Source organism: Tasmannia lanceolata, unplaced genomic scaffold (assembly GCF_043159265.1).
Source record: "Tasmannia lanceolata isolate RefF3 unplaced genomic scaffold, GAP_Taslan_0.1 ptg000019l, whole genome shotgun sequence".
Taxonomy (NCBI): domain Eukaryota; kingdom Viridiplantae; phylum Streptophyta; class Magnoliopsida; order Canellales; family Winteraceae; genus Tasmannia; species Tasmannia lanceolata.
Window position 1 is genome coordinate 2,787,947 of NW_027518696.1, and position 27,986 is coordinate 2,815,932.

A 27,986-nucleotide genomic window follows, 5' to 3' on the forward strand; every position below is an offset into this window, starting at 1 on the left:
CTTTTCCAGAAAATTCTGGCAGTCCAAACAGGGCCATATTTCTCTTCAATGACCGGTGAGAAGTACATTCCTAAAGAGAGAGGCGAAAGACACATCAAACTCCTTGTGAATTTTACATCTATATGATCCAGAAAAGGATTTCAAGGCCAAAAAAAACAAAAAACTTGCAACTCCTCTGGGGGTATAAAACATATTGAATGATTCTTGTGGCGAAATTGTTTTATTTCAAGGCAATTACCTCCTAAGATTAATTACATCCAAAACGCTTTCATTATAGTAGCCAATCTCATGATTTTTGGGTTCACTGATCTTTTCTTGGTTGTAGCCAATCTCAACCCGCCTCTCGAGTTCATCAGATACTCTAAATTTTCATCTTCCACCATCAAACTTGTCAAAACATTGCGCTTCTGTTCCATAATCCTGCTCCCACTACAAACATGAAAATTGCAAGACGCACCGAAACTTGAGAATTCCAACAGAAACTTTCCTAGCTTTATTGATCGATCAAATCTCCAGCTTTACAAGGAATAATAAATAGTTCATTTACGATGACCATCATACTGAAAAATCATTACACTAGTATTATACACCATCAGAAGATGGCCTCTCCAATAACTCGATCGCCTTCCATTGACCAAGCCCCACAAGCATCTATGTGAAAAGGCAACATGAAGTTCCCTAAGAGAATGTTAAATACAAGTACCTTACGATGCCAAATCAACATAAATAAGTAACAAAATCATCCTTGTAATGAAAGAGTAGGCACTATGAGTAGATTCAAGATTAACTTACATCGTTGGTTTGTGCTCAGGAATCATCTGCCTTGTACCAATCTGTAATTGAGGACCACATCATCCGGTTTCTTCCATATATATGCCCGAACAGTGGCTAAACTCATTTCAGGGGACAAGACCTGCAAAATTAAACCCAATGACAGTTGGTAAAGTTCAAGAAGAATATAAAACATGAAATGGAGAAATTTTTGTTCGGGTATGTGACGTGCCCTGGTTTAAGGTCTGAACATCCTAAACATTTTTTTCAATAATCAAACTGCCTCTTCACTGGTCTAGTCTGGATTATTACTAGAGAAAGTAACAAATTGACATGCAGTATACTTTGACTTTTATCTACACTGGTGATCTGGCCTTTGTTCAGGATAGCTGGATAAGTATCGCTCCAAAACTGATATTGTAAGGACCCGATTCCCGTGACCGGATCGCTACAAGCAAACACATGTCAAATACTCATAAATTTTTTTAACTGTAAAGACCCGATTCCCGTGGCCGGCTCGCTACAAGAAAACACTTGTCAAAATACTTATAATTTTTTAATTTTTTTAAAAACCATTTATGAAAATTAAACAACCATCGCTCTTATTCCATTTCCAAAATGTTTCCTTACAATAACATAAACATTTCAATAATTTATTCAACCAAATAAAGTCAAACTAGGCCATCTAAATTAAAAAGCAACGACGAAAAGTATTGTCTTCTCTGTTTATTCGCTCCCACGATCCTATCTTCTAGACATCCTCGTGCGCAAGCGCACTCTCATTAGCATCCTCAATCCTGGGGAGAAATAGGGTCAGCAGGATGATAGAAACTAAACCAGTATAAGAGTTCAATTTAAAACAACAAATCAAGATCCATATATTATAAATAAGACAGTTGAAATTTTCCAGAATAATGGTTTGCCAAAATTTTCTGCAACTGAATAGAAAAATCATTTTAAGGTGACCAAATGGTCTAATAACTGAAAGAGAATAATTCAATAACAATAGGAAAAATTATAAATCTACTACATTCTTATTATATCAATTTCATTTAAACCCAGGGCACTCCAGCTCCCACTAGCTTGTTGCCCTAGCCGACACGGCCGACTCCATGTGGACTTATTACGGTAGATCATACTGCCTAGGACCTCTTGGTCTCCGTAGGATTCCGACATCAACTAGGAGTTGCGCGGTTCTCCCAAGTTGTATACCTTTAATTACGGGGATAACTCAAGGTTTCCCATTACCCTTTCCCATTTCCTCTTTGGATATTTCTTATATTTCCATACTGCTTCCCTGTTATTCCATGTGATTGACAAATACAATTAAACTGATAGTTCTTTATTAGAAATCAGATTCTATTTCCAACATGTAATATAAGAGACAAAATTTCATTTACCATAGAATAACTTAGAAAACAATAAAATGAAGATACTTCACCATTCTTGTTGCATGAATTGAAAGTCATACGAGCAAAGTTAGCTATCACCTGCCTTAATCTTACGAACGCAGTAGGATGAAATGGCTCCTGTTAGAGAGTAGAGTGCAACAATCCTGAAGTCACATAGTTGTGTGTAGAGAATGGCAGTTTAGACTAGGTTCAAGTTGCTAAAAATTTGTACACTACTTAATCTTGATCCTGTCCCGTAGTGGGACTCACGCATACTCTTAATTACACCATATTGCTGCCTTGTTCGAGCATATCATCATACTCACAAAAACACTAATAGCTGCCCTGTTTAAGGGCATAAAACTCGTACATCAAAACATCATATTGCTGCCCAGTTTTGGGCATAAAAACACCCATACTGAGACACTAAACTGTTGTCCTGTTTTGGGGATAGAAATACAGTCATGAAAGACTATCGCTGCCCTGTTTTTGGGCCGAAAAATACACACAACAAATACCTTATTGTTGCCCCGTTTTGGGATACAAAACACACACTACAAATCATTATGTTGCTGTCCTGCTTTGGGACGGCAAACACATACGCGAAAACATTAAGTTGCTGTCGCGTATGTATTTTCCGTCTCAAAACGGGACAGCAACTTAATGTTTTCGCGTATCGCGTATGTAATTTTCCGTCCCAAAACGGGACAGCAACTTAATGTTTTCAGGTATGTATTTTCCGTCCCAAAACGGGACAGCAACTTAATGTTTTCGCGTATGTAATTTTCCGTCCCAAAACGGGACAGCAACTTAATGTTTTCGGGTATGTATTTTCCGTCCCAAAACGGGACAGCAACTTAATGTTTTCGCGTATGTGTTTTCCGTCTCAAAGCAAGACAGCAACATAATGATTTGTAGTGTGTGTTTTGTATCCCAAAATGGGACAGCAATAAGGTATTTGTTGTGTCTATTTTTCGGCCCAAAAACATGGCAGCGATAGTCTTTCATGACTGTTATTCTATGCCCAAAACGGGACAGCAGTATAGTGTCTCAGTATGGGTGTTTTTACGCCCAGAACTAGGCAGCAATATGATGTTTTGATGTACGAGTTTTATGCCCTTAAACAGAGCAGCTATTAGTGTTTTCGTGAGTATGATGGTATGCTCGAACAAGGCAGCAATATGGTGTAATTAAGAGTATGCATGAGTCCCACTACGGGACAGGATCAAGATTTAGTGTACAAATTTTTAGCAATTTGAACCTAGTCTAAACTGCCATTCTCTACACTCAGCTATGTGACTTCAGGATCGTTGCACTCTACTCTCTAACAGGAGCCATCTCATCCTACTGCGTTCGTAAGATTAAGGCAGGTGATAGCTAACTTTGCTCGTATGGCTTTCAATTCATGCAACAAGAATGGTGAAGTATCTTCATTTTATTGTTTTCTAAGTTATTCTATGGTAAATGAAATTTGTCTCTTATATTACATGTTGGAAATGGAATCTGATTTCTAATAAAGAATTATCAGTTGAATTGTAGTTGTCAATCACATGGAATAACTGGGGAGCAGTATGAAAATATAAGAAATATCCAAAGAGGAAATGGGAAAGGGTGATGGGAAACCTTGAGTTATCCCCGTAATTAAAGGTATACAACTTGGGAGAACTGTGCAACTCCTAGTTGATGTCGGAATCCTACGGAGACCAAGAGTCCATATGCGGTATGATCTACCGTAATAAGTCCACGCGGAGTCGGCCGTGTCGGCAAGGGCAACAAGCAGTGGGAGCTGGAGTGCCCTGGGTTTAAATGAAATTGATATAATAAGAATGTAGTTGATTTATAATTGTTCCTATTGTTATTGAATTATTCTCTTTCAGTTATTAGTACATTTGTTCACCTTAAAATGATTTTTCTATTCAGTTGCAGAAAATTTTGGTAAACCATTATTCTGAAAAATTTCAACTGTCTTATTTATAATATATGGATCTTGATTTGTTGTTTTACATTGAACTGTTATACTAGTTTAGTTTCTATCATCCTGCTGACCCTATTTTCTCCCCAGGACTAGAGGATGCTAATGAGAGTGCGTTTGCACACGAGGATATCTAGAAGATACGATGGTGGGAGCGAATAAACAGAGAAGACGATACTTTTCGTCGATGTCTCGGTTTTAATTAGATGGCCTAGTTGGACTTTATTTGGTTGAATAAATTATTGAAATGTTTATGTTATTGTAAGGAAACATTTTGGAAATGGAATAAGAGCGATGGTTGTTTAATTTTCATATATGGTTTAAACAAGAATAAAAATTTATGAGTATTTTGACAGGTGTTTGCTTATAGCGATCCGGTCACAGGAATCGGGTTGTTACAGATATAGCTTCTCATTGAACTAGGAGAAGACACTAGTATCCAAGCACTGAAAATAGCATTTCCACTTGGATATTCTTACGATCTACAGAAAGAAATTCTAGAAAGAATTGTCGAAAGTGTTAAATGCAAGAGCTTCTAGAAAGGTCAGCATTTTCCTTTCCTTGGTTTTGCTAAGAGGAGGGTCCTGAAGATATCTAAGAAATAAGGTATAACGATGTCATATTATTTTGGATTCCCATGTTTCATGAGATGAGCTTTTGCATTGGTATCGAGCATGAACAATGTCATCTAGAAGTTTTGAAGTTTATATTTCCGAATGTCCTCGGCCAAAGGGCGGTATTGAAAAGGTTTAAGGTGTACATGACCTCTAAACCATCATTTTGTAAATTTCCTACATGACCTCTAAACCATCATTTTGTAAATTTCCTACATCCAGGCTTCTTTCTTCTAATTGGTAATGACTTGCTACCACATCCGAAAACCCAAAATACATGAAACTGCAGAATCAGAATGACAACAAGGAGAAGAATACATGCGAGAAAAGGCTAATTTTGGTGAAATAACATGAAGTCATGAACCAAGGTAGAAGAAAGCACCAATGGAACCATAGGGAAGTTAGACAAAAGCATGGATGCATTATCGAAGATAAGGGTATTTGTTTCAAATATCCACTTGCCTGATTGTTACACAAGATCTCTATGGATGGCTTTAGCTTTTGCCATGACTTCAACCCAGACCTGAAAGTCCCATCCCCTCCAATTGTGGGATGTTGTGATTGTCCTGTCATTCCTGAACCAAATGTTCCATCCGAGTTCCCGCCATCCAATGGTTTATCAAGAACCATCTTTTCGATGACGTAGTTAACAACCTGCAGAACCGATGCAACAAATCTCATTTGTTACTCGGACGTTAAAAATACCACATCTCATCATATAGATTATTTTACCATGACAGGGTGTAAAAGTAACCTACTTGTAAGTTGTAACCACATAAAACAATATGAGGCCCACAAACTATAGAGCAGATGATCATCCTTTGATCAGAGATCATCAAAACCATCAACAGAAGATAGGGAAAAGAAAATTAAAATAATGGATTAACATTATCGACCCGCTATGTTACCTTGATACTCCAAAACAAGTGCTTGTAAGTTTTTATATGTATCACTCTGATAAATGTCTGACACTCAACAGCATAGTGGACAAACCATCTGTTTCGTGCATACCTTATAATGTATTATGCAAAACAAAAATGCATCTAATCAAATATTATTTATCATTGTATCACATACTAAATTATGTTATATATTATATAAAAAAATATTTTGTATTATTTAATTGTCTATGCATTATATGTGCACAATACATATACTACACAATACACAAATGCTAAGCAATTAACCTACTTCTAATACTTTGCAATCTTTACTACATAAATCAAATCATTGACACTGGCAATATGTGTGAAGTCGAAAAGAAGCTTGCGCTATTCTTTTTGTTCTTATATTTTTAAAAAATTTATCTTATATTTAATTACTTAAATGTTAAGCAGCATATAGCATTAATGTAGCCAGGCATATTTTATTTTGGAAGGTATCATACAACTTGTATCTATGTCCAGGAATAGTTCATTAGCTTTCTTAGCAAAACCAGTCAAGGAAATATCACGGGGAATCACCTCGACCATTTCACTCCAATAGGCACTGATCAGTAATACAAGAATTATGCGCCCAACCAAACCAACCAAAATGCTTACTTTGTGTATCCGTAATATCCGTGGTGCGCTAAGCTTCCCTTGCGTGAGGACTTGGACAGTTGAACCCTCACAAGGATGCAAATAAAAGCTGCACCTGCAGAAAACAAAATTAAATTAAATATGAAAAATTCTTTACTTGAGCAACGGACAGAGTAGAAAGGATAACCGAACTCCAACCTTAACATTAAGAGGATCTCAATATCACATATTTCATATTGTCAAAAGAGCCAACTAGCTAAAATACTATGGGTAACATGTCATAATAAAAAGGGCTGATCATAAAATAAAAATCTAGACAATCAAGGATAGCTTTTTATAGATCTAGTAGCCCTGTCATACACAAGTAATCTAGCCTCAACCCATTTCAAGAACATGAAATTAGAATAAAGTCTATCTCATGATCTTTTGGCAACAACGAGCTCTGTTCAGGAAAATAAGATCACGGTGCCTCTCTTTACTGCAAAAAAGAAACCATCATGACCTCCAGTGGAAAAAAATCGAATTCAAGACTAAACCAAACTAAGATAACAAGCAGGTGACAAGTACAAAGAATCGATAGTTCTAAAAGTGCAAAGAATGGGTTGCCATTGTCCACATGTTATATTGTTGACTCATACCACTGCATAATGTTCTTCAGCTAAATCCTTTTTGAGTATTCACATGAGACGCGAGTACTTTTCGATGCTTACCATCATCCATCAATAACTGAAGCTTACACCAATTAGGTTTTATTGTCAACTGATGGGAAAGAAAAGTCTCTAAGCAGAAATATGTTCAAGATCTCTCATATAAAAAAGGGCATCTGCATGATATAACTCATCCTTACTACGGAGAGACAGAGAGACCTCTCATAGAAAACAGTGGATCTGCATATGATTGCAAATGAATCATAAACACAGGAAAATACAAGAACACTGTTGAAGTGTCGAATAAATAAAATGCAATTTATCTTAGGAAATGATAAATTAGTCCCCTTTCGTTACAAGGGAAAGCCATCTCCAGTGTACATGGCAATCAAGCCCGTTGACTCCTGCCCACGTGAAGTACATCAGCCCACCTGCCGTCATAAATACAATGGATCTGGCTGTCCCAAGTAAAAAAGGGGGGGCAGATATAGCACTTCCCTTTATCTTCCTCTGGCAAAATTAATTTTCAACAGTTCATAAGATAACTTCCAGTATGCAGCAGACAACATTCGCATGTTCTGTTAAAAAGACTTCTTCTAAAGTTAGACATAGAAATCGAACCATTCAAGTGTCTTATGTCGCCAAGAGGCTTCTTTTGATCGACTTCAGATGACTAGGTTCCATCATCTGACATGAAGGCGCTGAACAGAGTTCTAAAGTAGAATAATATGCAACAACACTAAGATTTACACACCACTAAAAAAAAAACACTAAGATTTACGTCAATACTTTACTTCTGATATGGCCTCTCCCCATACAAGCGCCACAATGCAGTATAAAAATGACATTTAGGATACAAGTGTTGGGTTATGAATTAAGCAAAACATACTGGAGCAGATAAAAGCACCTGTGTGAATCTCCCAAAAAAAACCAGTATCCTACTTCTTAATCACCGGAATGACTAAAATTATCATTTACTAAATTGCCAGTTACTCCACTCTCATAGAAATACACTGTACCACCCTCCTAATCATGCATACTGCACACGAACCTCTAGTAACATCGAATACAAAGTTTTCTCTTGGGACATCAATTATACAACAAAAAAGCAGAGAGTCAGAGTTCTCTTCTTCTCAGCACGTGCATTGAATATCAAGATATCATACAAATTAGAAACTAAAAAAAAAAGATGAATGGAATACTGACTAGATCTAACATTTACATGAAGGGTCCCCTAAAATTTAAAAAAAAACGAAGAGTGTAACTGTTTGTCTATACATGGAAAGTAATTTAATGATTCTACAAAGCCATCAATTTTTATTTTTTTATTTTGAAATGGAAAAGAGACGGTGTGCAACAAGAGGACTTTCCAGGAGGTCACACAAAGCAATCAAATATTACAAGCCAGAAAATGCATCATGGTCAGAAACTCACTTGGAATTTTCTCTGGGAGGCATTCGACCATTCAATACGCAATCTAGACACCACCATGGAAAATCCTTGTCATCCTCAGTGCCATCCAAGTCTGTGATTTTCTTTCTCCATGGGCCTCCATGAGAACCCTCGGTAATAATGGAAGGAGGGGAAGTAGTTAAAAACTCAAATGATGGAAGAACTGAGGCATTGCGGTTATCAGCACCATCATCAACCTCAACTCTTGAATGGGAATGATTTCTTATGGAATTATCCTTCCCTGAAGGAACATCACCGTTAACAACAGAAGCATGTGATCCAGACCTTTGCCGCCTTTTGGCTAACCAATGATGAGCCAACAGACCACGAAGAGTCTCCTGGGCTAGGTTTATCTGCAAAGTTGCATGTAAATTAATTGTAGAAGGAACGCTAATAAGCAAGTAAAAATGAAATTGTTACAATTCACCATATGCATTCAAGCATAGTCACAAATATTTATAACGGGAATCTCTCAGGAAGGGATGTATCTCGAGAAAAAATTGAAATAATTTGTATAAAATACACAAAGATCTAAAATTTAAGAAAAAAAGAATTAGGATAACAAAAACTATCGTGAATTTATGGCAATATTTCATGATATTTTTACCATTCAAAAAAAAATATTTTCATGATATTTTTGCTGTAAAAAGTAAAATATGAAAATATCGCGGTATTTTCCAAAATCTTGGCACAATTTTGGGATATCATGAATTTATGGCAATATTTTCGTGATATTATTGCGGTAAAAAGTAAAATATGAAAATATTGCGGTATTTTTCAAAATCTTGGCAAAATTTTGGGATTTTGTCATTTCATCAAAAATCATAAAAAAAAAGTGCAATATTTTTCAAAAACTTCAGAGATATTTGTGAGTGCTCTCAAACACTATTAGAACCTCTACTAGGGCGAACTCACCCAAGGTAAAACTGAGCGGACACAGACAATTCAATTATTTACATGGAGAGTTGTTTATTAACATGGAAGAGTCAGAGGAGGATTTGGGCCGAACAAGTGGACTCGGGCGATTCAATAATTAACTCAGAGAGAACAGCAGTTTCATGACTCCGGAAGATTGAATAAATTAAACACCAAAGAATCATGTGTTGTATGCAAAGAAACTTTTGTACTTAAAAACATTCATTAGTGAGAGAAGGCAAATGCTTTTATGCTATGAATCAAGAACTTAACTTCTGGCAGCCAAAGGATGCACTTCACTCCCCACTTTTACAAATATCGTAGTGTGAAAAGCTAGAATGATGGTTGTAAGTAAAGGAAAAAATGAAGCTGTCTTTCAAAACTTCAATGAGAGTAAGGTTACTCCCTTTTTTTTTGGATAGGTAAAGAGTATAGTTACTCCTTTAATGCAATAAATAAAGAAACTAACTCTGGAAAGCAAAGTATGCACTCCACAGTCTCCACTTCCCACTTTCACAATTACGATGAAGTGACAATTAATAAGCTTGCATAAAAGATGGCAATAAACTAAACAATTAACATAGAGAAATTGCATACAATCACAGTTCTGTAGAGAAAACGTGAATCTAAGCTCTTCAAAGGATCAATCGAGAGTAAGATTGCCCAGTTCAAGAGTCAATGCAAGCAGACAATAGGAAACTATTCAATTCACCACAACTGATCAGACAAAGAATAGGAGCCTCCTAAATATATCAAAGGACAACCATATCAAACTCATCTAGATCACTTTTATTGTTTCCATAACATTTCAATAAGCAGATGATTATTGAGAGAGAACTCTAGACCATTTTGGAAGTGCCCCCGGCTTCAGAAGATAGTAAAAAAGCATCCCTGCCGGACAAGGGAGCTTTGATTCTGCCTACAAGTACAGACCTGGCATCACAAATGACTTTTGGAAGTGCCACTGGCTTCAGAAGATAGTAAAAACGCATCCCTGCGGGACAAGGGAGCTTTGATTCTACCTACAAGTACAGACCTGACATCACAAATGACCTTGATAAAACAATGGACACAGCAGCCAAGATCCTATTGTTCAGACTTCCAGTACAATGGACTTTTCCTTCTTCAATTAAACCTTTTCAATCCATGGTTGGATTTGTTCTTCAGTTGAAAAAATCATAGATATCATTGTCCTTTGGCTGTTTTATAGAATAGCATTAAGAGAAAAGTAAAAACCAGTATAAATTTTGCAAGAATTGTCCACAGTTCTAACAGCTACATAAACATGGAAGCCTGATTTCAAGTTTATGTTTTCCGAAATATCCTTCCATAAATCAATAAGTACAAGGACGGCGGCACTATTGTAGTGTCTGTAAGAATTTAGCAACGAAAAACCAAAGATAATGGCCAATGACCCTAAAAGAACATATCCTACAGATACCAGTGTGTCAATAACCTACAAAGTGCCATCATAAACAAAGTAGCAAGACAATCAAATTAACAAGTCCGACTGAACTCAGCTACTAACTGCTGATACATCAGAGGATATGAGAGAGATCATTTTTCTGAACATATTTAAATGTGGTAGATAAATGTTCCCAGTCTATCCATCTGCTCCAAAACCAAAAAAATGTTCCAAGTCTATCCACTGCACCTACTAAAAGAGCAAAAAAGGTCCCTACAATGTGTGCTCTTGAATCTTCAATAATACCAAGTACATACCTTGAGATCTTCTGAAGCCTCTAAAATGTTCAAGTCAACTGCATACATCTCTGCTGAAAAGCATTGTGGTGTGTCCAAATGTACAGACAAACTCCCAAGCCTAGTATCCATAGTGAACCACGCTGGGATACTTACCTGGACCAGTGAAAAGGTAAAGGTCCTCGTACTCGTCATAAAACAAACTTTATCATAGAAATTTGTAGAAAATCAAAATATCAATACCATTTCAAATAGCTCTTCCTTCTTTTCTTCGAAGGAAACCTGCGTGAGAGTCATTGCAACACAGATATTTAGAACATTAGCACCAGATGAAAGATTTCAGCATTATCATTTCAATTCTTTCTCTTGCTCCAGTAAGTGTACGGGCTAACAAGAATATCAATCTGATTAACAAATGGATCAAAGGGAACACCTTGCCATAGTCCTCAACCACAATGCCCCTTGTGATCTCCCATAGCTTTACTGAGCCCGCAGCATCCTATCAAAGAGAAATACAAAGTTATTCACCGTGATAAGTATCCAAAAGCATCAGAAATACATATTGGTGTCAAAAAAAATTATGTAAATGAAATGAAAGGGCAAACATCACAATCACCTTAGTCAGGACCTGCCTTCTATTATTCAAGATTTCATGTTGCACAATTCCAGGAGTTCCAGGAATTGTAAATGATGGTTCCGTATACACAGGAACCTGCAGAAAAGTTAAAACACCCAATCATTTAGCATGCTAGAAGATGGTAATACGAAGCATCAACATAACTAAGGAAAGCCTTCTAAAGTACGCCCGCACTAAGAAACCTGTCGTCCATAAAGACAGAAAATTGCAATTGGCAGAATAATTCAGAAGTTTTCTAGAATAAAAATCAAACTGCAAATCTACAACCCAAAAGGTAAAGATTGCACAGAAGAGTAGAAAAAAATTTAATGCATTCACCAACAAAATCCAACACGTATACTGAACACTGTGTAATCTCTGACAGAGAAAGACATTGAAAGGTTTTACAAGGAAACAATCTCGACCAAGACCTTGCACAGCTGCTCCAGGCACCTTCTCGGCTTCTCCCTTGTTCCTTGCTCTATGGTATAGAAAGTGGGTGCCATCCTTTTAGATGAACTACAAGAAGCGGAAGGAAGAAAAAAAAATGGGAGCAAATTGTTCTTTTGATAAGGCAATGCTGACATCATCATGCTGTCTCATCTTGAACGTCAAGTTTATTTTGAAGAAATCTCATCATTGATAGAAGAAAACTAAATGGTGCGTTAGGGGTGGACCTCGGGTCGGGTTGAGGCCAACCCAAACCCGACCCGAGCAACCATTTACTCGACCCGACCCAAGTTCCAACCCGATGAGGTTCAACCTGACCCAACCCGAGGAAGCCTTTTTTCCAACCCGAACCCTTATTTTGAAACAAGAAACGGAAAGTATCTGGTATCATACCAAGAGAAAAATTCTATAAGGGACCTGACAGTTATTGATAGAAGAAAATTAAATGTGCGTCAAGTTTATTTTGAAACAAGAAACAGTAAGTATCAGGTATCATACCAAGAAAAAAGATACGGATTAATCGTGACTAATACAGGAACGAGTAAGGATTGCTTACAGGAGTAGATCCTTCTAAGCAAGCCCTTGCCCTTGTAAAGGACAAATTGCCGGCCAAGAATGAACCACCTCTTTGAAAAACCTTCTGTGGATTACGCCCTTCAGCTGGCCACCTATGTAAAGAAGAATCTGTTGTTGCAACCCATATGCTGTCATCTTGCAAGGCTAGTTGTAAGATAGGGTGCTCCTTTGTGCAAAGTAAAAGGCTTTCTCTGGTTGCCAAGTCTGTTAGGTATAACTGAGACAACATCCAGAAACATGAAGAGAAAAAACAATTATGAGACAATGTAATGCAACAAAAATGTTGCTATCAAATAGAAAATCCAAGGAAAAGTTGCATTAAAAGTTATCAGACTATATTACTTACAGAGAGATCCCTTCCACCGCTATAAACATGGCTGAATGTAGGAGTGCTGGCAAGTGCCCACACAGAGTCTGTATGCACAGCATAGGAATGCACGCATCGCTGCTGACCGAGATCCCATAGACTACCAAGGAAGAAGACAACGAAGGATCCTTGTCAAGACAATGACAGTGGAAAAATTCCAATATCAATGACATAATATGAAGCATGACCAAAAAATTATAATATTAGATTCCATGCACGCATGTTTTGATGCCTGATAGGTGAGATTCCATGTCAACCCTCCCTGATTTTTAATCACATTTCAACTAGAATAAGTTTAGTTCAATCCTCCAGAAAAATTGTGCCTAGCAAATGGAAAACCTGCTAAACGCAAATAAATGAACAGAAAGGGAAGGAAATCAACAATAAATTAAGTGGTCATAAAGGTCCCCCACATGATGTTATTGTGTGAATTAGGTTTACTTCAGAATCAACATTTCCCAGGCTTGACACTTCAATGAGATGTAGTCAATCCAGCAATTCAAATTTATGCTGGTATTTTCAGCTCCATTATCTTCAGACTAGTAACCTGCTTTCCAGATGAGACAGACAGCAAAGCGCATTTGCAGTTCTATGCCCGAGATTTGGGATTAAATCCATGATGATTACAAGTTGCGCAATGAAATGCAGTTTAACTACTGTTGAGTATTAAAGTGACAAATCAAGCTTCCTCCGGCTTCACTTCAGCTGTTTCTGATGCACATAGCAGCTGATGCTCCATCTCCGATGTAACCTTATACTTGGGCTTTTATGAAACCCAAACAAAATAGCTATAATTTGAATATCCATATTCAACAAACCAACGCTTTGGCAGGGTTGATGAATAAACCATTCATGATTAAATAATTTCAAGCACAAAAAGGTATTCGGTAGCAAACCATTAGCAAAGTTAAGCAACAAATACACAATAAGTATCTATTTAAGTTGAAAATAGGTCAAATATCTAACATTCTTCCTATCACTCAAACTACTATATTTGAATCATGACATTTTTTTGAATGGCAATTTTTAATCATGACAATAAATTTAACTTGGAAGTAAATACAATTGAGAACATATGCTTTTCTATTCCTGTAATGGCTAGCAAGTTACAAAAAACATCTTCTATTAGATAGTACGTAAGCAGCTAGAGCGAATTCCCAATAAAACCATTTGGATACAGTATTAAGGTAAATGAAACACAGCAGTCACAAATCTAACAAGAGCTAGAGTATTTACTCTCATTAAAGGAATAAACATGATGGAAATATTACCGTATCATAGAATCAGAAGATCCTGACAAGCAAAACCTGCAAGCCAAAATTGAGAAACTACAGTTTAGCTCCAACGAATTAAGAGAATTGTGTGTGTGTGTGTGTGTGTCTGAGAGAGAGAGAGAGAGGGGGGATTTGAGAACATTGCCATGGTGAAATTTTTTTCTCCAGAGAGGTCATGATATTGAGTCCAAGAAGACTCAGTCCGTCTCAAAACCACAAACTGATTAAATTTTTTTTTTGAATGGAACAAAATGATTAAATTGTAAAGTCATGAAATGTAAAATTAGTGTTAACTACTTTAAACAATGCTTTTCTTTACAAGAAACAATACATCATAGCAGATCATATTAACATAATATCATGTGCTATGTATAAGAATATCTGTAATGGTAATTATGCTCTATCTTTTCCAATTTATAATACACGTATAGCAGAATTTTTAGGAATTTTTACGTATGAATCCTTAAGTGAAGTGATATATTCAACCCTTTTCCTCCCTGGGCCAGCCCCATCTAGTGTATTTATTACTTCTCATTTACACTACAAGGGGGTGAATATATCATTTCCCATCCTTAATTTGCAAAATATATTCCAATTAACCATCAATAATCATGATTTAGCCAACAAGTTTGAACTTTTGGGGAAAAAAATTCAGTAAGTCCTTGAATACGACTTATGTTTAACATAAATTAGAGTATTAGACACTAAAGATTTTTTTAAAAGATGTGCACGTTAAGCTTAATAGCACAATGTGTTTGCGCAAAAACTTTTCTTTTGAAGTCTTGGGGAAATTTCAATTTTTTAAAAATATGAGAAACACTAAGACTAGAATTTCTTAGGCTAACAATCATGATCTTAGAATTGCTTAAAAGGGCGTGTCCATTAATAAAAGATTGGTGCGATATTTAGGGACATTTTAGAAATTATTTTAAAAAATTTAAACTTTTTGGCTTCTTATTATTTTTATGGCTAATTGGGATACACTTACAAAAGTCTCTAATTTGTAATGTTACTATATTGTGTAATAAGATTAATTTACTTTATTTTTAAAATATTAAACTTTTGGCATCTTATTATTTTTATGACTAATTGGGTCACACTTCGAAAATTAGAATAATGTTACCATATTGTGTAATAAGATTAATATCTTAATTTACCTGTAAGTCTGTAACCGAATAAAATAGAGAAAAAGAAAAGCAGACCATCATTCAAATAAAAAAAAGGAAATGAGCAGACAAAACATACTATGGTGCATTAGGTCAAAGAAAAACGTGATCCAAAACTAGGCGTGCAACTTCAGTCTGACTCAACCTGAATCTGTCAATTTCAACCCAATTTCAGATCAGGCTGAGTTTGGAAATTCAGAATTTCAGGTTGGGTTAGGCCTGGGAAAATCACCCAATTTTATTTCGGGATGAGTTACGGTTGAGGCCTAGAGCAATCCGGACCTTACCTCTCTATATATAGTTATATGTGTAGGACCAACTTGATCCAAGACTGCCCTTGCAATGGTTGTGTAGTGAAGGGCCAGAAAATGAGTGTTTTGTCGTTATACATGGGTACTGTTTTGAAATAGGATGTGAAAATATGAAATTGGTTGTTTTATTATTACAGAGCGCTTGTGCACAAGACCAATTTGAACCAAGATTACCCCTAGCTATGTAGTGAAGGGCCATAACATTGCTGTTTTGTCATTATACAGTGTAGTGTTGAAATAACAACTGAAAATACAAAAAATGCAGGATAATTGGCTTGGTTCGGAATAGTGCTGAAGCAAATGCTACCTCGGGTTGGTAGGGCGGCCTCAAACCGGCTTGGATTGCACCTCTATATAAAACCAACTAACGGCCTAAGAAGAATGTGATCCAAAGCCAACTAATGGGAAGACCCTCAGTAATGAGCGGATAAGTCAGGCCATAAGGTCATGAGTGAAACTCGCCCAGATCCCAAACCAAATTTAAGTCAAGTTGGAACTTTAGAGTCTTCATCAGACACAGCAGCAATCCATGTAAAATTAGTTTTACAGGCATGCAAATCAGCATCGAACCCCGACAAAATGGGGCATGCACCAAGAAAAAGGGCGGCCCAGTGCACAGTCAAAATTAATTTTACATGTCACAGAGATGATAGAGTGACAATGAGCTTGAGGGGGGTGGTAGAGAAGTGAAATACACGAATTTTTGAACTTGAAGCAAAATACATGAATTGTATCATAATAACCCTTCATGAACTAGTAAATGTTTAGTACTAATACATAAGTCATTGCAAAACATATTCAAATCAATAAGAAACACTCCCATTGTTAATCCCACACTATTTTCCTCTTCCTCACCTTTCTCTACGTACTTCTTGGTTCAAGATGGATTTTACAACAAGATGCTACAATATAAGACTTTTTATGTTTCTAGGGACTTTGTCGATATTTTGGAATTAAAAGAAATACTATATATCACAAAAAAAAAAAAAAAAGAGAGAATACAAATTTACAGGGATGTTGGCTGCATCCAACGAAATGTATGAATCAGAGGGCATCTTACAGACAGAGACACCCACCTCTCTTCACCTACTCTACGCAGAAATTCTAGCATGATAAAGGCAAAATTCAAGAAAGTTTTCAACCTGTTCTACCAATCATGCACATTGTAAACATGTTCACCAAGGTGCTATCAATTGCAGGCCTTCATATTTGAAAAACAAAGGGAAGATCACTGATCCTTATATTTCAGGGATAGCGCAACATGACACGTAAGGGTATCTCTATTACTCAACATTAAAATGTACGCAATCAGTGCGTAGAGGGGTGGAAAATTCATCATAAATCGTCAACAGATAGTGGTAAATTACTCTTTTCAGTTGGTTTGCAATTGTATAAATCCAATTTGATTCTAAAGCAATACAAATCATTAGTCCCACATTTTGATTTTATGAGTTCAACACATGCTATGGGCAACATAAAGCAAGCATATGCAGTATAGCCTAGATATTAACAAAAGACAGCAAACCAAGGAGTGTGCATGGTTTTAAATTTCCACCGAAACCGATATGAAACGACCGAAATATTTTCATTTACATCCTCACCGAAACCAAAATGACCAAAATGCATAAAACAAGATCATAAGCATAACAGTGGTATATTATATTAGTACGTATTACATAATTTATATATATATATATATACAGACACAAATCTGCCCCATTTTTGTCCTCCACAAATGGAGGGGTTAGGATGATCCTATGGAGCTGATTTTTAGTACACCCCCTATCTATGATAAGGCCTTGCAAATGAATGGTTTGGATCACTCCCCAAAATGTGGGACCCATGTGATTGGGCAAGCTAGCTCACCAACAGTTTCCTCTCTCTCTCTCTCTCTCTCTCTCTCTCTCTCTCTCTCTCTCTCTCTCTCTCTCTCTATATATATATATATATATATATATATATATATATGTATATATGTATGTATGTATGTATGAATTGCATGCAAAATATGGTCCATGTATTATGTATAAATATTTATATGAATTGCATGTGAAATTTGGTGTGTACTAAATAATCAACCATGCCTTAAAGTGCACGTCACTAGGTGTTCAACGCTTTTAAACCATTATGGATTGGTTTTTTTTTTTTTGAATGGCAAACCATTATGTATGGTTGTCTTGCTGATGTGATGATTTCTAAGTATGTATCTTTGTTAATCTAGCATTATGTTTTTAAACCAGTATGGGTGGTTGTCTTGCTTGTGTGACGATTTCTAAGTATGTATTGTGCTTATTCTAGCACTTTCTGAAGTCTCATCTTCAAATTCTATCATGTGAATAAGTTCCCTTGATTTTACAGGATTTCCACCAAAATTTCCAACCGAAACTGAAACGTTTTCGTTTCCGTGGCGACCAAAACAGAAATTTAAATTTTTGAGAGTGTGCTACTCATGCAAGTGGAAACAACCACCAAAGAAGTTTTGGCATTCCTATCCCTCCAAGAACAGATGTCAAGGAACCAATGCTAAAAAAAAACATGATATGAAAATGATGAAGAACCTTCTAAAACAGTGAAAGAAACTATTTCCATTAATATCTCCTCAACTCGAACCCAAGATTCCATTTTTCTCCCATTTTTTTACACTCAAACAAAAAATTTAACAGAAAATCAACAGGAAAATCACTAAAATATTCTAGAAAATAATATACCTTGAAAAGACAAGAACAAAATAACTCACTGCCTATACGCTTTAACAGGGCCCACAGGAAACATCTTAAAGAAAAAGTTCTCAATAGCTGAAGAAAGCTAGTTTTAGAAAAACTCAAAATCCAAACTTCCTACTCATATTCGTGTTCATATGACTCCTTAAAACCCTCAATAAACCTATTGAATACAACAAAAAGACAACATTCCCAAAAGGAAGTGATGAATAGATGTAGGACCCATCAAACTTCTACAGTTCTTATTATTCTTTTCTTATTTTGAATGTTTAGCATGAAAGATGATGTTTTTTATTGAACATCATTCATGAAAACGATCAACATACAGATTTCTGTCACACGCTATAAGAGCTAGAAGCTCCATGAGAACTTGGTAAAGGACTTAACCCCAAAAGGATTAGCAGACCGAACATATACAGAGGCAAGCGCGGATCCAGGCAGTGGAAGGCATGGCCGGCATATTTGTTTTATCAACATCAGAATCCTACTAACTTAACACCATTGTTGCTTGATTGGGAGGCTCAAAGCTAAATTCTCGTGCCAAAGTAACCTTCTCTGCTTCTTTTAGAGGAAGGATGAAAATGGAGACTAAATAAAATATACAGTTCAGCCAAAATTCTAAAGATTTATTAAGGAGGAAGGATGAAAATGGGGAATATATAACATATACAGTTCAGCCAGAATGCTAAAGAGTTTGATTCCATATGTAACTGTGTATTCCATCTTACCAACCTGCCAGTAGAATCCAGAAGCAGAGCCCTAATGTTGTCAGTATGCCCTCTTAGTTTCATATTTTTTGAACCAGTTCTTGGATCCCAAACACGCACCACCTATAGAAAACAAGTACATGAATGGTGAAAGATGGTCCAAGGAAAGCATGAGGGACAACAATTTATATGCATGGTTTTAAATTTCAACCGAAATCCGAAATTAAAATCCAAAATTTTGGATTTCGGTGAGGACCAGAACCGCAAATTTCGTTCGAAATTTCGGTAATTTGAGGAATTTCGTCGAAATCGTAATAAAATAATATATATTTTAAAGAATTTCAAACGAAATTACCAAAATTTCGCCAGTTTCGGTTGAAATTTCGTCCCCAAAAAATCAGAATTTCGTTAGCCGTAAGGAATTTCACCCGAAATTTCGGGATTTCGTCTAAAATTTCTGTTTCGGATAATTCCGAAATTTTAGCCGAAACCGAAATTTAAAACCATGCTTGTATGTCACTAAATAATCAAATGATGTACAAGAACTTGTAAGTCACTAAATAACCAAATGAAGTATTCATATGAAAGCTAACATAATAAGAATGAGGAAACTAAATGTAAACTATACAATATACCTTCTCGGTTCCACCAGAAACAAGTAGAGTTCCACTATCATTCATTGCCAATGCATACACTGACTCTTTATGGCCTTTGGCAGCAATTGGGCTGTATCCATGTGATTGAGTTGTGTGCAGAGAAATGCTACTGCTTGAACCAATCGTACGCAGGCCTGTAATGGGCAGCCCAGAGTTCACTGAACCAACTATTCCATTTGAACTATCATCTTCCATACTGTCCGTTGACTTGGAAACTGGACGAAGGGCTGCTTCAAGGTCCCATATGAAAACCTCCCCACCAAGGCCACCAGATGCAACAATATTGCTCTAAAATGCATGACACTATAAAAGGATCAGATATTCAGGATCCAAAAAAAAAAAAATTTAAAATCCTTCCAAGAATATTATGAATTGAAGAGAGTTATCCTGTAGCATACACTATCAAATAAACTGACATTAAATATAAAATTATAAAATTCATTTTTGCAATAAAACAAAAAACTTTTATCCATTCATTCAAGAAGTTCTGAAAGATTGGGAAAGAAATTACATTTTTATCCGCTGCAGCAAGACAAGTAACATAGTCGGTATGTTGGCGAAGAGTTCTGGTACAAGTCCCATCAGAAAAGCAATTCCATGTCTGACACAACAGGTTAAATCAGCTAGCAGAATAACATAAATTTTAAAAACAAAAAAAATTGTCTGTAGTCAAAGAACCTTGAGAGTGGTGTCTGAAGAACATGACACAAGGGTATCACCTGCAAGGACAGCATCATTAACCTGCACAGCCATCGACACTGCTATTATAACTTATAATTAATTAATGCAGAAGCCTGCCACAACTGAATGTGGAGCTGAAATTAACATGAAGATTTTCCGGAGTTACAAAGATAAACAAGCTTCAATGAAAAAGAAAAACATTCAGGACAGCAAGAGAATGTAGACAACAACAGCAAAACAGAGGGACAAATGGGTTAAGAATATTAAGAGCATCAAAGTCTCAATCTAGGATAAGGGAAGATCTAAAACCTATGGCTGCTCACAGATATAAAACCTAATATATAAAAAAGGATAATTCGCAAGGGCCCTGCCCCTCTGTTGACACCCATCGATTCAAATTGAATTACTTGCCCTCCATAATACTGAAGCCTAGCATAGACGAGAAAACAAATAACTAACCCCTGTTTTCGTAAATGAACTGCAGTGAATGTTCCATTAATGGGATCTACTCAAATTGGAAATGAACTGCAGTGAAATGTTCCATTAATGGGATCTATTCGAATTGGAACGATTAATGTTTTGATCATCATATATAAGCAAGCACAAAATCCAATCCATACATCCCATTATGATTGATCCAACAGCACACTACTACAATATACAAAAAGTAGTCTAACCAAAAAACCACAGCACAGTGATGAGATCATAGCTAGTATGTGAAACAATAACTATTATTCCATGCCAACTGTTAAAAAAAAAAAACCTATTATTCCATGCACTGTTTGTGATCTATGTTGCATGGGTACGGATACACGTAATGAAATCCGACACGGGTACAGAGCGTTGACAAGAAAAAGGATTCTTGGATTCAGCAATGTATTTTAATCAATTTTTTTTTAATTAATATATTTTAATCAATTCTAGAAAGCTAATACTATTACATAATAATATGGTTATAACACATAATATATTGGGAATTTTAATAGGTTAACTAAATGTATTGTTCTATGTCCATATAAAAACCTTACTATTAGGATGGATTGAAATTTGAACTCAATTAACTAAATGTAATGTTTTATACGGTACCAAAAAAGTATTAGTCCACATAGAAGTATTAATCGATTGGAGCAAATTCTCCAAAGGGTGATGCAAATACTAGATCGACTCCCGTCAGTTGTGGATTCAGCAAATGAAAGGAAACAAGGGTAGAAATATGCCCCTAACCATAGTTGTAAATTCTGTTTAGGTGGCCATTCCGTTTTGGCCACTGAAATGAAATTTCGGTGGGATTTCGGTCATTCCGGTTGAAACTTTTCGGTTACATAAAAAAATATTAAAAAATATGAGAAAAATCCCAAAAAATAAAAAATCAATAGAAAATGATAAAAATCTAATAAATAGTCCAAAATATGTGTCCCAAAAGGCATATTCATTAAAAATACCCTTCCAACGGCCATAAAATGGTCATAAACGGTCATAAAATGAGGGTAAAAGGGTAAAAAGCAATCCCAACAGCTATAATGGCATTGCCGTATTTTTTTCGAAAAATTTGTGCATTTTCAGTCAATTCTGGGAAAAACAGGGCATTCCGCCCGTTTCGTCCGGAATTCCGGCCTGAACGGAACGGAATTTACAACTATGCCACTAACGGGGAATTAAATGATGGAGGAAGCACCAACATCAACCATTTGCATCGACACGGTGCTCCAGTTGCATATGTTCAAGGTCAAGATCATTATGAACATGATCAAGGATGAAATTATGATCGATTTGTTCGTGCGCAAGAAGCAAGAACGGAATTGAGACTCATGAATAAAGGTAAGAAAATCTGAATTCCATGGTAAATTGCATTGCATGTAGAAGTTTCTCTACATGACGATCGCAGATGAGATGATTCTCTTAACAAAGATCGAACTGGAGAATGTTTGTTGAATAAACGTTAAATCTTTTATGCTCTCTTACCAAAGATCAAACATAAAGTACCTATTTATTAAAAAGACAGTACGCTTAAACAATATTGATAGAAAAGTGAAAAATCCATGAAACTCCTTCAATTTTTTTATTCTCTTTGTTTGAGTCTTGAGCACGTAAGATGATGCTCCCGCCTCCACACCCCACGCATACAACTTGCTCAAATACGTTTATGACTTATTAGAGGTTCCGCAAGACCGATACACAAAGAATTTCCAACAACCACCTATTCAAGCCCCAACCCAACCCCACGCCAACCGCCCAAAGAAAAAAAAAAATCAAAAGCACAAAAGGCATCAAGGCCCATCCCCACGCCAACCAGAACTATGTTAGGGGAAGCTCATCCCCTACCTGCCCAACATCTTCAACAATGGTGTATGCCATCTCATTACTTCTTATAGGAACATGATGAAGAGTAGAGCCAAAAGAGAGGACAAAGGTTGACAATCTCCACATCAATAATGACGGAGGATAGGCCCGAGAGACAAAGAACAATGATCTCCACAGCAACAATGACGAATATCTGATAGAAGAGAGCGATAACAAGTTATAATGTCTATCTTAAGCACGGCATAGCAATCAAGAATAATTTAACACTGGAGCTGTGAAAAGATATTCGTGAGATCTTCTCAAGAAATTGGAATCTTTGAAGTTCGAACACAGAATCATAACACACTGGCCAAATACAGATTAGATGTTCCTAAAACTCCAAAAGAAGGGGCAGTTTAGCTGCCTCTGTGCAATTAACAATAGAAAAAGGAGAATACCCAGTCAACATGTGACTCGAATGTTGCAGAGCAGGTGGCTGCATCTTCAGCCAAGGCCCACCTCTTCAGTGTTCCATCTCTGCTTCCAGTAAATAGATAATCATAGCCATTGGAGGCTGATGACTTTAACACCGCTAAGCAATTTATGCCTGCACAATGCTGCAAACAGAGACAACATTCTACCATTAAAAAAAAGAGAGACAGCATTCAGAAGCAGAATAACATGTGCACTATACATCTGATAGTAAAAACCATGACTTTCTACAGATTTCAAGAACTGAAGAAAGGTAAAGGAAAAAAGATGAAAACCTTTGTATCATCGGCATCATTCAGCACATATGTTAACCGCTTCTCCTTCCGGGGACGGGACGAATTGGATGTGTTCCCTGCACTTCCCACACGGTGCATTGCAGAAATGCCTGCCACAAGTAACATTGCATCCATCAAGATCACTCTCGACTACTATCTTTAGACATGATAACTAGTTATTCTTAAAAGAAAAATTATTTTAGTTATTATTACACATTCCTTGAACTCTGTGCACGTATCCTATCAGCATAAATGATGTGAACATTGTTGTTTTTTTTTTTTGAACGGTAAGGATAACTTCATTGAAAAAGAAAAGCGGACCGAGGAAGTTCGGAGAGGATACAAGGAAAGGGCAAATAAACCAAAAGAGAAATAGAAATAATTAAAATACAAAGCGGAAACAATTATGGAGGAAGAAAGTCGAAAAACTCCACTATCTCCCTGAGAACTCCCTCTCTAGCGAGCTTGTCCGCCTCTCCGTTTGCAGACCGCCTAATATGATTAAAAGATAACGAGGAGGTTCCAATCATGTCCTGAATCGCATCAAATAGAGCTGCAAATCTCCAAGATACCTTATGAGGATCTCTTAACCACATTATGACATTAAGCGAGTCCCCTTCGACCACCACCCTATTCATGTCTACATTATGCAGAAAAGAAATTCCTTGATATATGGCTCAAACTTCCGCCTCATTTGAGTCCGCCACCCTTATTGACCCACTGAATGCCCAAATAACAATGACGTGAAAATTGTATTCATCATCATTGAAGTTCCACTTTCAAGTGAAACTTATATGGAATTTTTTCAAAAAAAAAAAAATGACATTAAATCTGCATGAATAAAGCATGTGAAATGACCCCAAAAACGTGTAATTCTGATCAGTTCTGAAGTCTTCTTTACTAATTGTAATCCTTACCTACACTAACTCAAAGCGACAATAATCCTACTCTTTCTATACACTTCTTGTTGGCTTCTAATAAGGCCGCTTATTACATGCTTCATGTTGACTTTCAATGACGCTTCCCACACAATTTCTCTTTACTTTCTTTAGAGCTTATTGTTCCCATAGTTTTCTCTTTTATAAACCCCTCGCTTCTCAGTTCTCACCTCCGTTCTCACACTTGCTTCCCCCACTGGCAATTATGATCTGCCATAGTATTTCATTCGCGATGGATATGGGTGAAAGAAAACATGGCAGAAAGACAACCATCCTTTCATAGCCTCAAACAAACGCCTTAGCCTCTATTATAGGTTATTGTCTTCTTTAAGCTCCCCCAATCCAAACTTTCAAATTCAAACAAACTTCTCAGCTGTTGAATCCTTGTCCAAACAGACAAAACATCTCCTGCATTAGGGCATCTCACGGGAGGAACTTCTAAGCGATGAAATATCGATTTTAAATACTCTAATTTGCTGATTGCGGCAAGAAAAGTATGACCACACCATGGTGCTCTCAAGTTAAACTTTGATAATAGCTCTAGAAGCAACCCAGCCAAACCAGGTCCGTATATGGGAAGTCTTAAAAAACACTCCTTCGAGGAGATTATCTAAGTTTTTTGGGCAGATCAGTATCCAAAAATCGAATGAAGTGGAACTGTGTGCTTTGCTTTCGGGCTGAGGTCATTCAAGGAGTTGGATGGCGCTTCTATGGGTGGAAAATTCGTGATCTTCCAACACAGTTATGAGGGCGCTCCAAGACCAACTACATGCCCTTGGCGATTAGCAAATATTATAGTGAAAATATAGAACCTTATGTAGAGTGATTCACCCACCTCTATATATATATTTCGAGGAGCACCAACAACGCATCAGACCTACTAGCTAGGGAGGACATCAATAGAGCCACGCTTCAATTGGAGCATGATTTACTCGAGTAGCACTTTTGTATTTCCATAGAGATCTTTGTGCCGGTTTGGCTTCACTTCCAGTGTGGAGCCATCTCGTCTTTGATTATATGCATTTCCCTTTTTTATCTCTAAAGATGGGGTGTCCTAAGCATCCAACAGTTTTTCCACCCACATTGAGCATGCTCTGAATAATCCTCCTTTGCTGGATTATTATCCACGTAATCATAAAAAAACTAATTTTTCAGAAATTTTAGACCAATCTTCCTATAAACTCAGAGCTGAAAGTATAGTGTGGATCAACCAGAAGAGGTATGCATAAAAGTATTTGCCCCAAGGAGCAATCCTAAAATCCCTTTTTTATATTAAAAGTATTATTTATCATTGTTATAAAAAAAATCACATTGAAAAGCAATCATTAACTGATGGCTAAGGTACAAGTGGCTCCAAACTTATTCACCACACATTTTCCAATACACAGAAAACTTTTCAACCTATGAAGTTAGTTTAAAAATTCAGCATTAGTCACACAGAATATGCAAATACAAGTCCATACCAATTTTATGCTTATTCCATACAGGCACAAGCATATTTCTATGTTGATTTTAAAATACAGATTACATACAGTAATAAAAATACTCATCCTTACCAAAATAATGAAAAGAATACCTAGATATAAAATTGATGAAGATCGCCCCTCTCAAGCAAGTTGGATGAAAAGGATAAAAATCTACAAGAACACGAACAAGAAAAACATAAATATTTTGTTTAGAATGATAAAAAAATAAAATAAGAATAACAACAGAAGATTCAGAATTCACATGTTTGCGGGAATACGATTGAAAGATTACCAATATCCAATTACCTAATTGATTCATAAAATTAGGGTTACGATTTCAACTAAGCAAGAACTAAAACAGAATTCTGAAACAACAGCAAGAAAAACAAAAATAAAACAACTGATAGGGTTTTCTAAAGCCAAAACCCTCACAGTTTTCAACGTGAATCAGAGATTTTTTGTTCAATCGCAACCGATCCAAAAATTTAAACTATATCAAGAAAAATAGAAGGAATCTAATAGAAAATCGAAGGATGCGCAAAATAAACCCCCAAAAAAGGTCCGATAATATGAAATTAGGGTTTAGAAACAGGAAGTAGGAACCCTAACCTTTGAACAGATGCTAGAATTGAATTCGTGTACTTTAAAGCTATAGTCGATACTGCTAAGGCTCCAAATTGCAGCAAGTGCTCGGCCTCGTTGTTACGGGAGAGGACGAAAGGGGTGATTAAATTCCTTTTCTATCTTTTCCCGTTTGAGGTTCAATTGGAAAGTCCCCCCTCGGACTACGAAACCTTGTAGTCCTCCCAAAAGTTCTAACATTACTTTTGGGCCCACCAACAAAAATATAGCATTCAAGAGAGTATAATAGGGACCACCTCTTTGGATGGTCAAAACCATTCATTTGGGTGGCTTAGAAAGTTTTAAAATAACAGATATAAAAAACTCCACAAAATCAAAGGGTTAGGATCATCTTCTGAAAAAGATTTGGGGGTAGCCATTCTATTGGTGACCAGCAGATTCCAAGGTTTTAAATTTCCGTTTCGGTACCTATTTCGGACCCCACCGAAATCCGAAATTTCGGACCCCACCAAAATTTGGTATTAAGCTTCGAAATTTGAGACTGAAATTCCGACGAAATTTCGGGCGAAATTTTGTAACATATTTTTATTTTTTTTTAAATGCCATTTTCTGGAAATTTCAAACCGGAATTCCGAAATTTGGTATTTCGCGAAATATCAAATTTGGGAAAATTTTGGATTTCGGTAGAAATTTAAAACCATGACAGATTCAGCCTCACTGCACTTTTTCATGAAAGCTTAATAATTAATTGGGAAATGTTATCAGCACTACCATATTTTGATGAATGCGTTCCTCACTTTATAAAAAGTACTGTATGGCCTCACCATAAGATGATCCAAACTGTCCATTAGGTGGGCCACAGCCTAAATAGGTTGTGCCTCAAATATCATTTCCATAGGTTTATTCTAACCCTCCGATCTATAGAAGGTTAGGATCAACCCACAGTCTCGATTATACCTAAATGTTCCTATGTTGTGCCTAGACTTGATAGCCACCGACCCAACATCAGTAATGTTTGCCTTGTCATTCTCTTGTACATAGGGCAGTGATAAATCAACTCCCCATTTGGATAAATCACTCCCCATGTGTCTTTCTCTCTCCTTATCAATTTGGGGAGTCGACTTATCACTCCCCTTTTTTTTTTTAATGGGCTATTCTATTGTACATCGATCGTACAGTCAGAATCGTTTGACAATCTTAGAAATGATGCTTTCAAAATAGTGGGCCCACACATATGAGTTGTGTGACCATTGGAGCATGTGAAGATCGGTGAGAACTAGCATCTTTGGTTAGTCCGAGCACTACCTTACGTTTATCTATAGTAAACATTTAACTCGGTTCTGGTATTTGATAGGGGTAATTTCGTCAATCTAGGTTATCAGAAAAGGCTATTCTTCTATTTTCGGCTACACGTCTTTACACCGGACCGGCACTCTGTATGGATAA

General features: G+C 36.5%; 1 protein-coding gene across 5 annotated transcripts; it reads right to left on the reverse strand.

The window, feature by feature from the left end:
• Positions 1–463: 463 nt before the first annotated feature.
• On the reverse strand, positions 464–26,744 carry LOC143853064 (uncharacterized). 5 transcript variants are annotated; one of them, XM_077362786.1, is made up of 20 exons: positions 26,568–26,744; positions 26,069–26,129; positions 23,555–23,664; positions 23,246–23,404; positions 20,505–20,567; positions 20,338–20,427; positions 19,806–20,114; positions 19,196–19,293; positions 14,264–14,299; positions 12,972–13,092; positions 12,606–12,842; positions 11,600–11,695; positions 11,417–11,482; positions 11,227–11,265; positions 11,005–11,139; positions 8,350–8,720; positions 6,290–6,383; positions 5,211–5,402; positions 793–913; positions 464–678 (listed from the first exon to the last, which is right to left on the reverse strand). In XM_077362786.1, exons 3-19 carry the CDS (start codon positions 23,651–23,653, stop codon positions 815–817), a joined length of 2,304 nt encoding a protein of 767 aa, XP_077218901.1. In that variant the 5' UTR covers positions 23,654–23,664; positions 26,069–26,129; positions 26,568–26,744; the 3' UTR covers positions 464–678; positions 793–814. The 5 variants fall into 5 exon arrangements, with proteins under 5 accessions (XP_077218901.1, XP_077218898.1, XP_077218897.1 ...); XM_077362783.1 differs by having other exon boundaries at positions 464–651; positions 26,049–26,129; XM_077362782.1 differs by having other exon boundaries at positions 464–651; positions 26,568–26,743.
• Between the last annotated feature and the right edge of the window lie 1,242 nt (positions 26,745–27,986).

Excerpts from the sequence above, each read along its gene's own strand:
- LOC143853064 (XM_077362785.1), bottom strand. The coding sequence starts at position 23,653 with ATGCACCGTGTGGGAAGTGCAGGGAACACATCCAATTCGTCCCGTCCC. Across the intron at positions 11,266-11,416 it reads TGGTTGAGGACTATGGCAAG|GTTTCCTTCGAAGAAAAGAA; the intron begins GTGTTCCCTTTG and ends ACTCTCACGCAG. Across the intron at positions 914-5,210 it reads AGATCTTGTGTAACAATCAG|GTCTTGTCCCCTGAAATGAG; the intron begins GCAAGTGGATAT and ends TTAATTTTGCAG.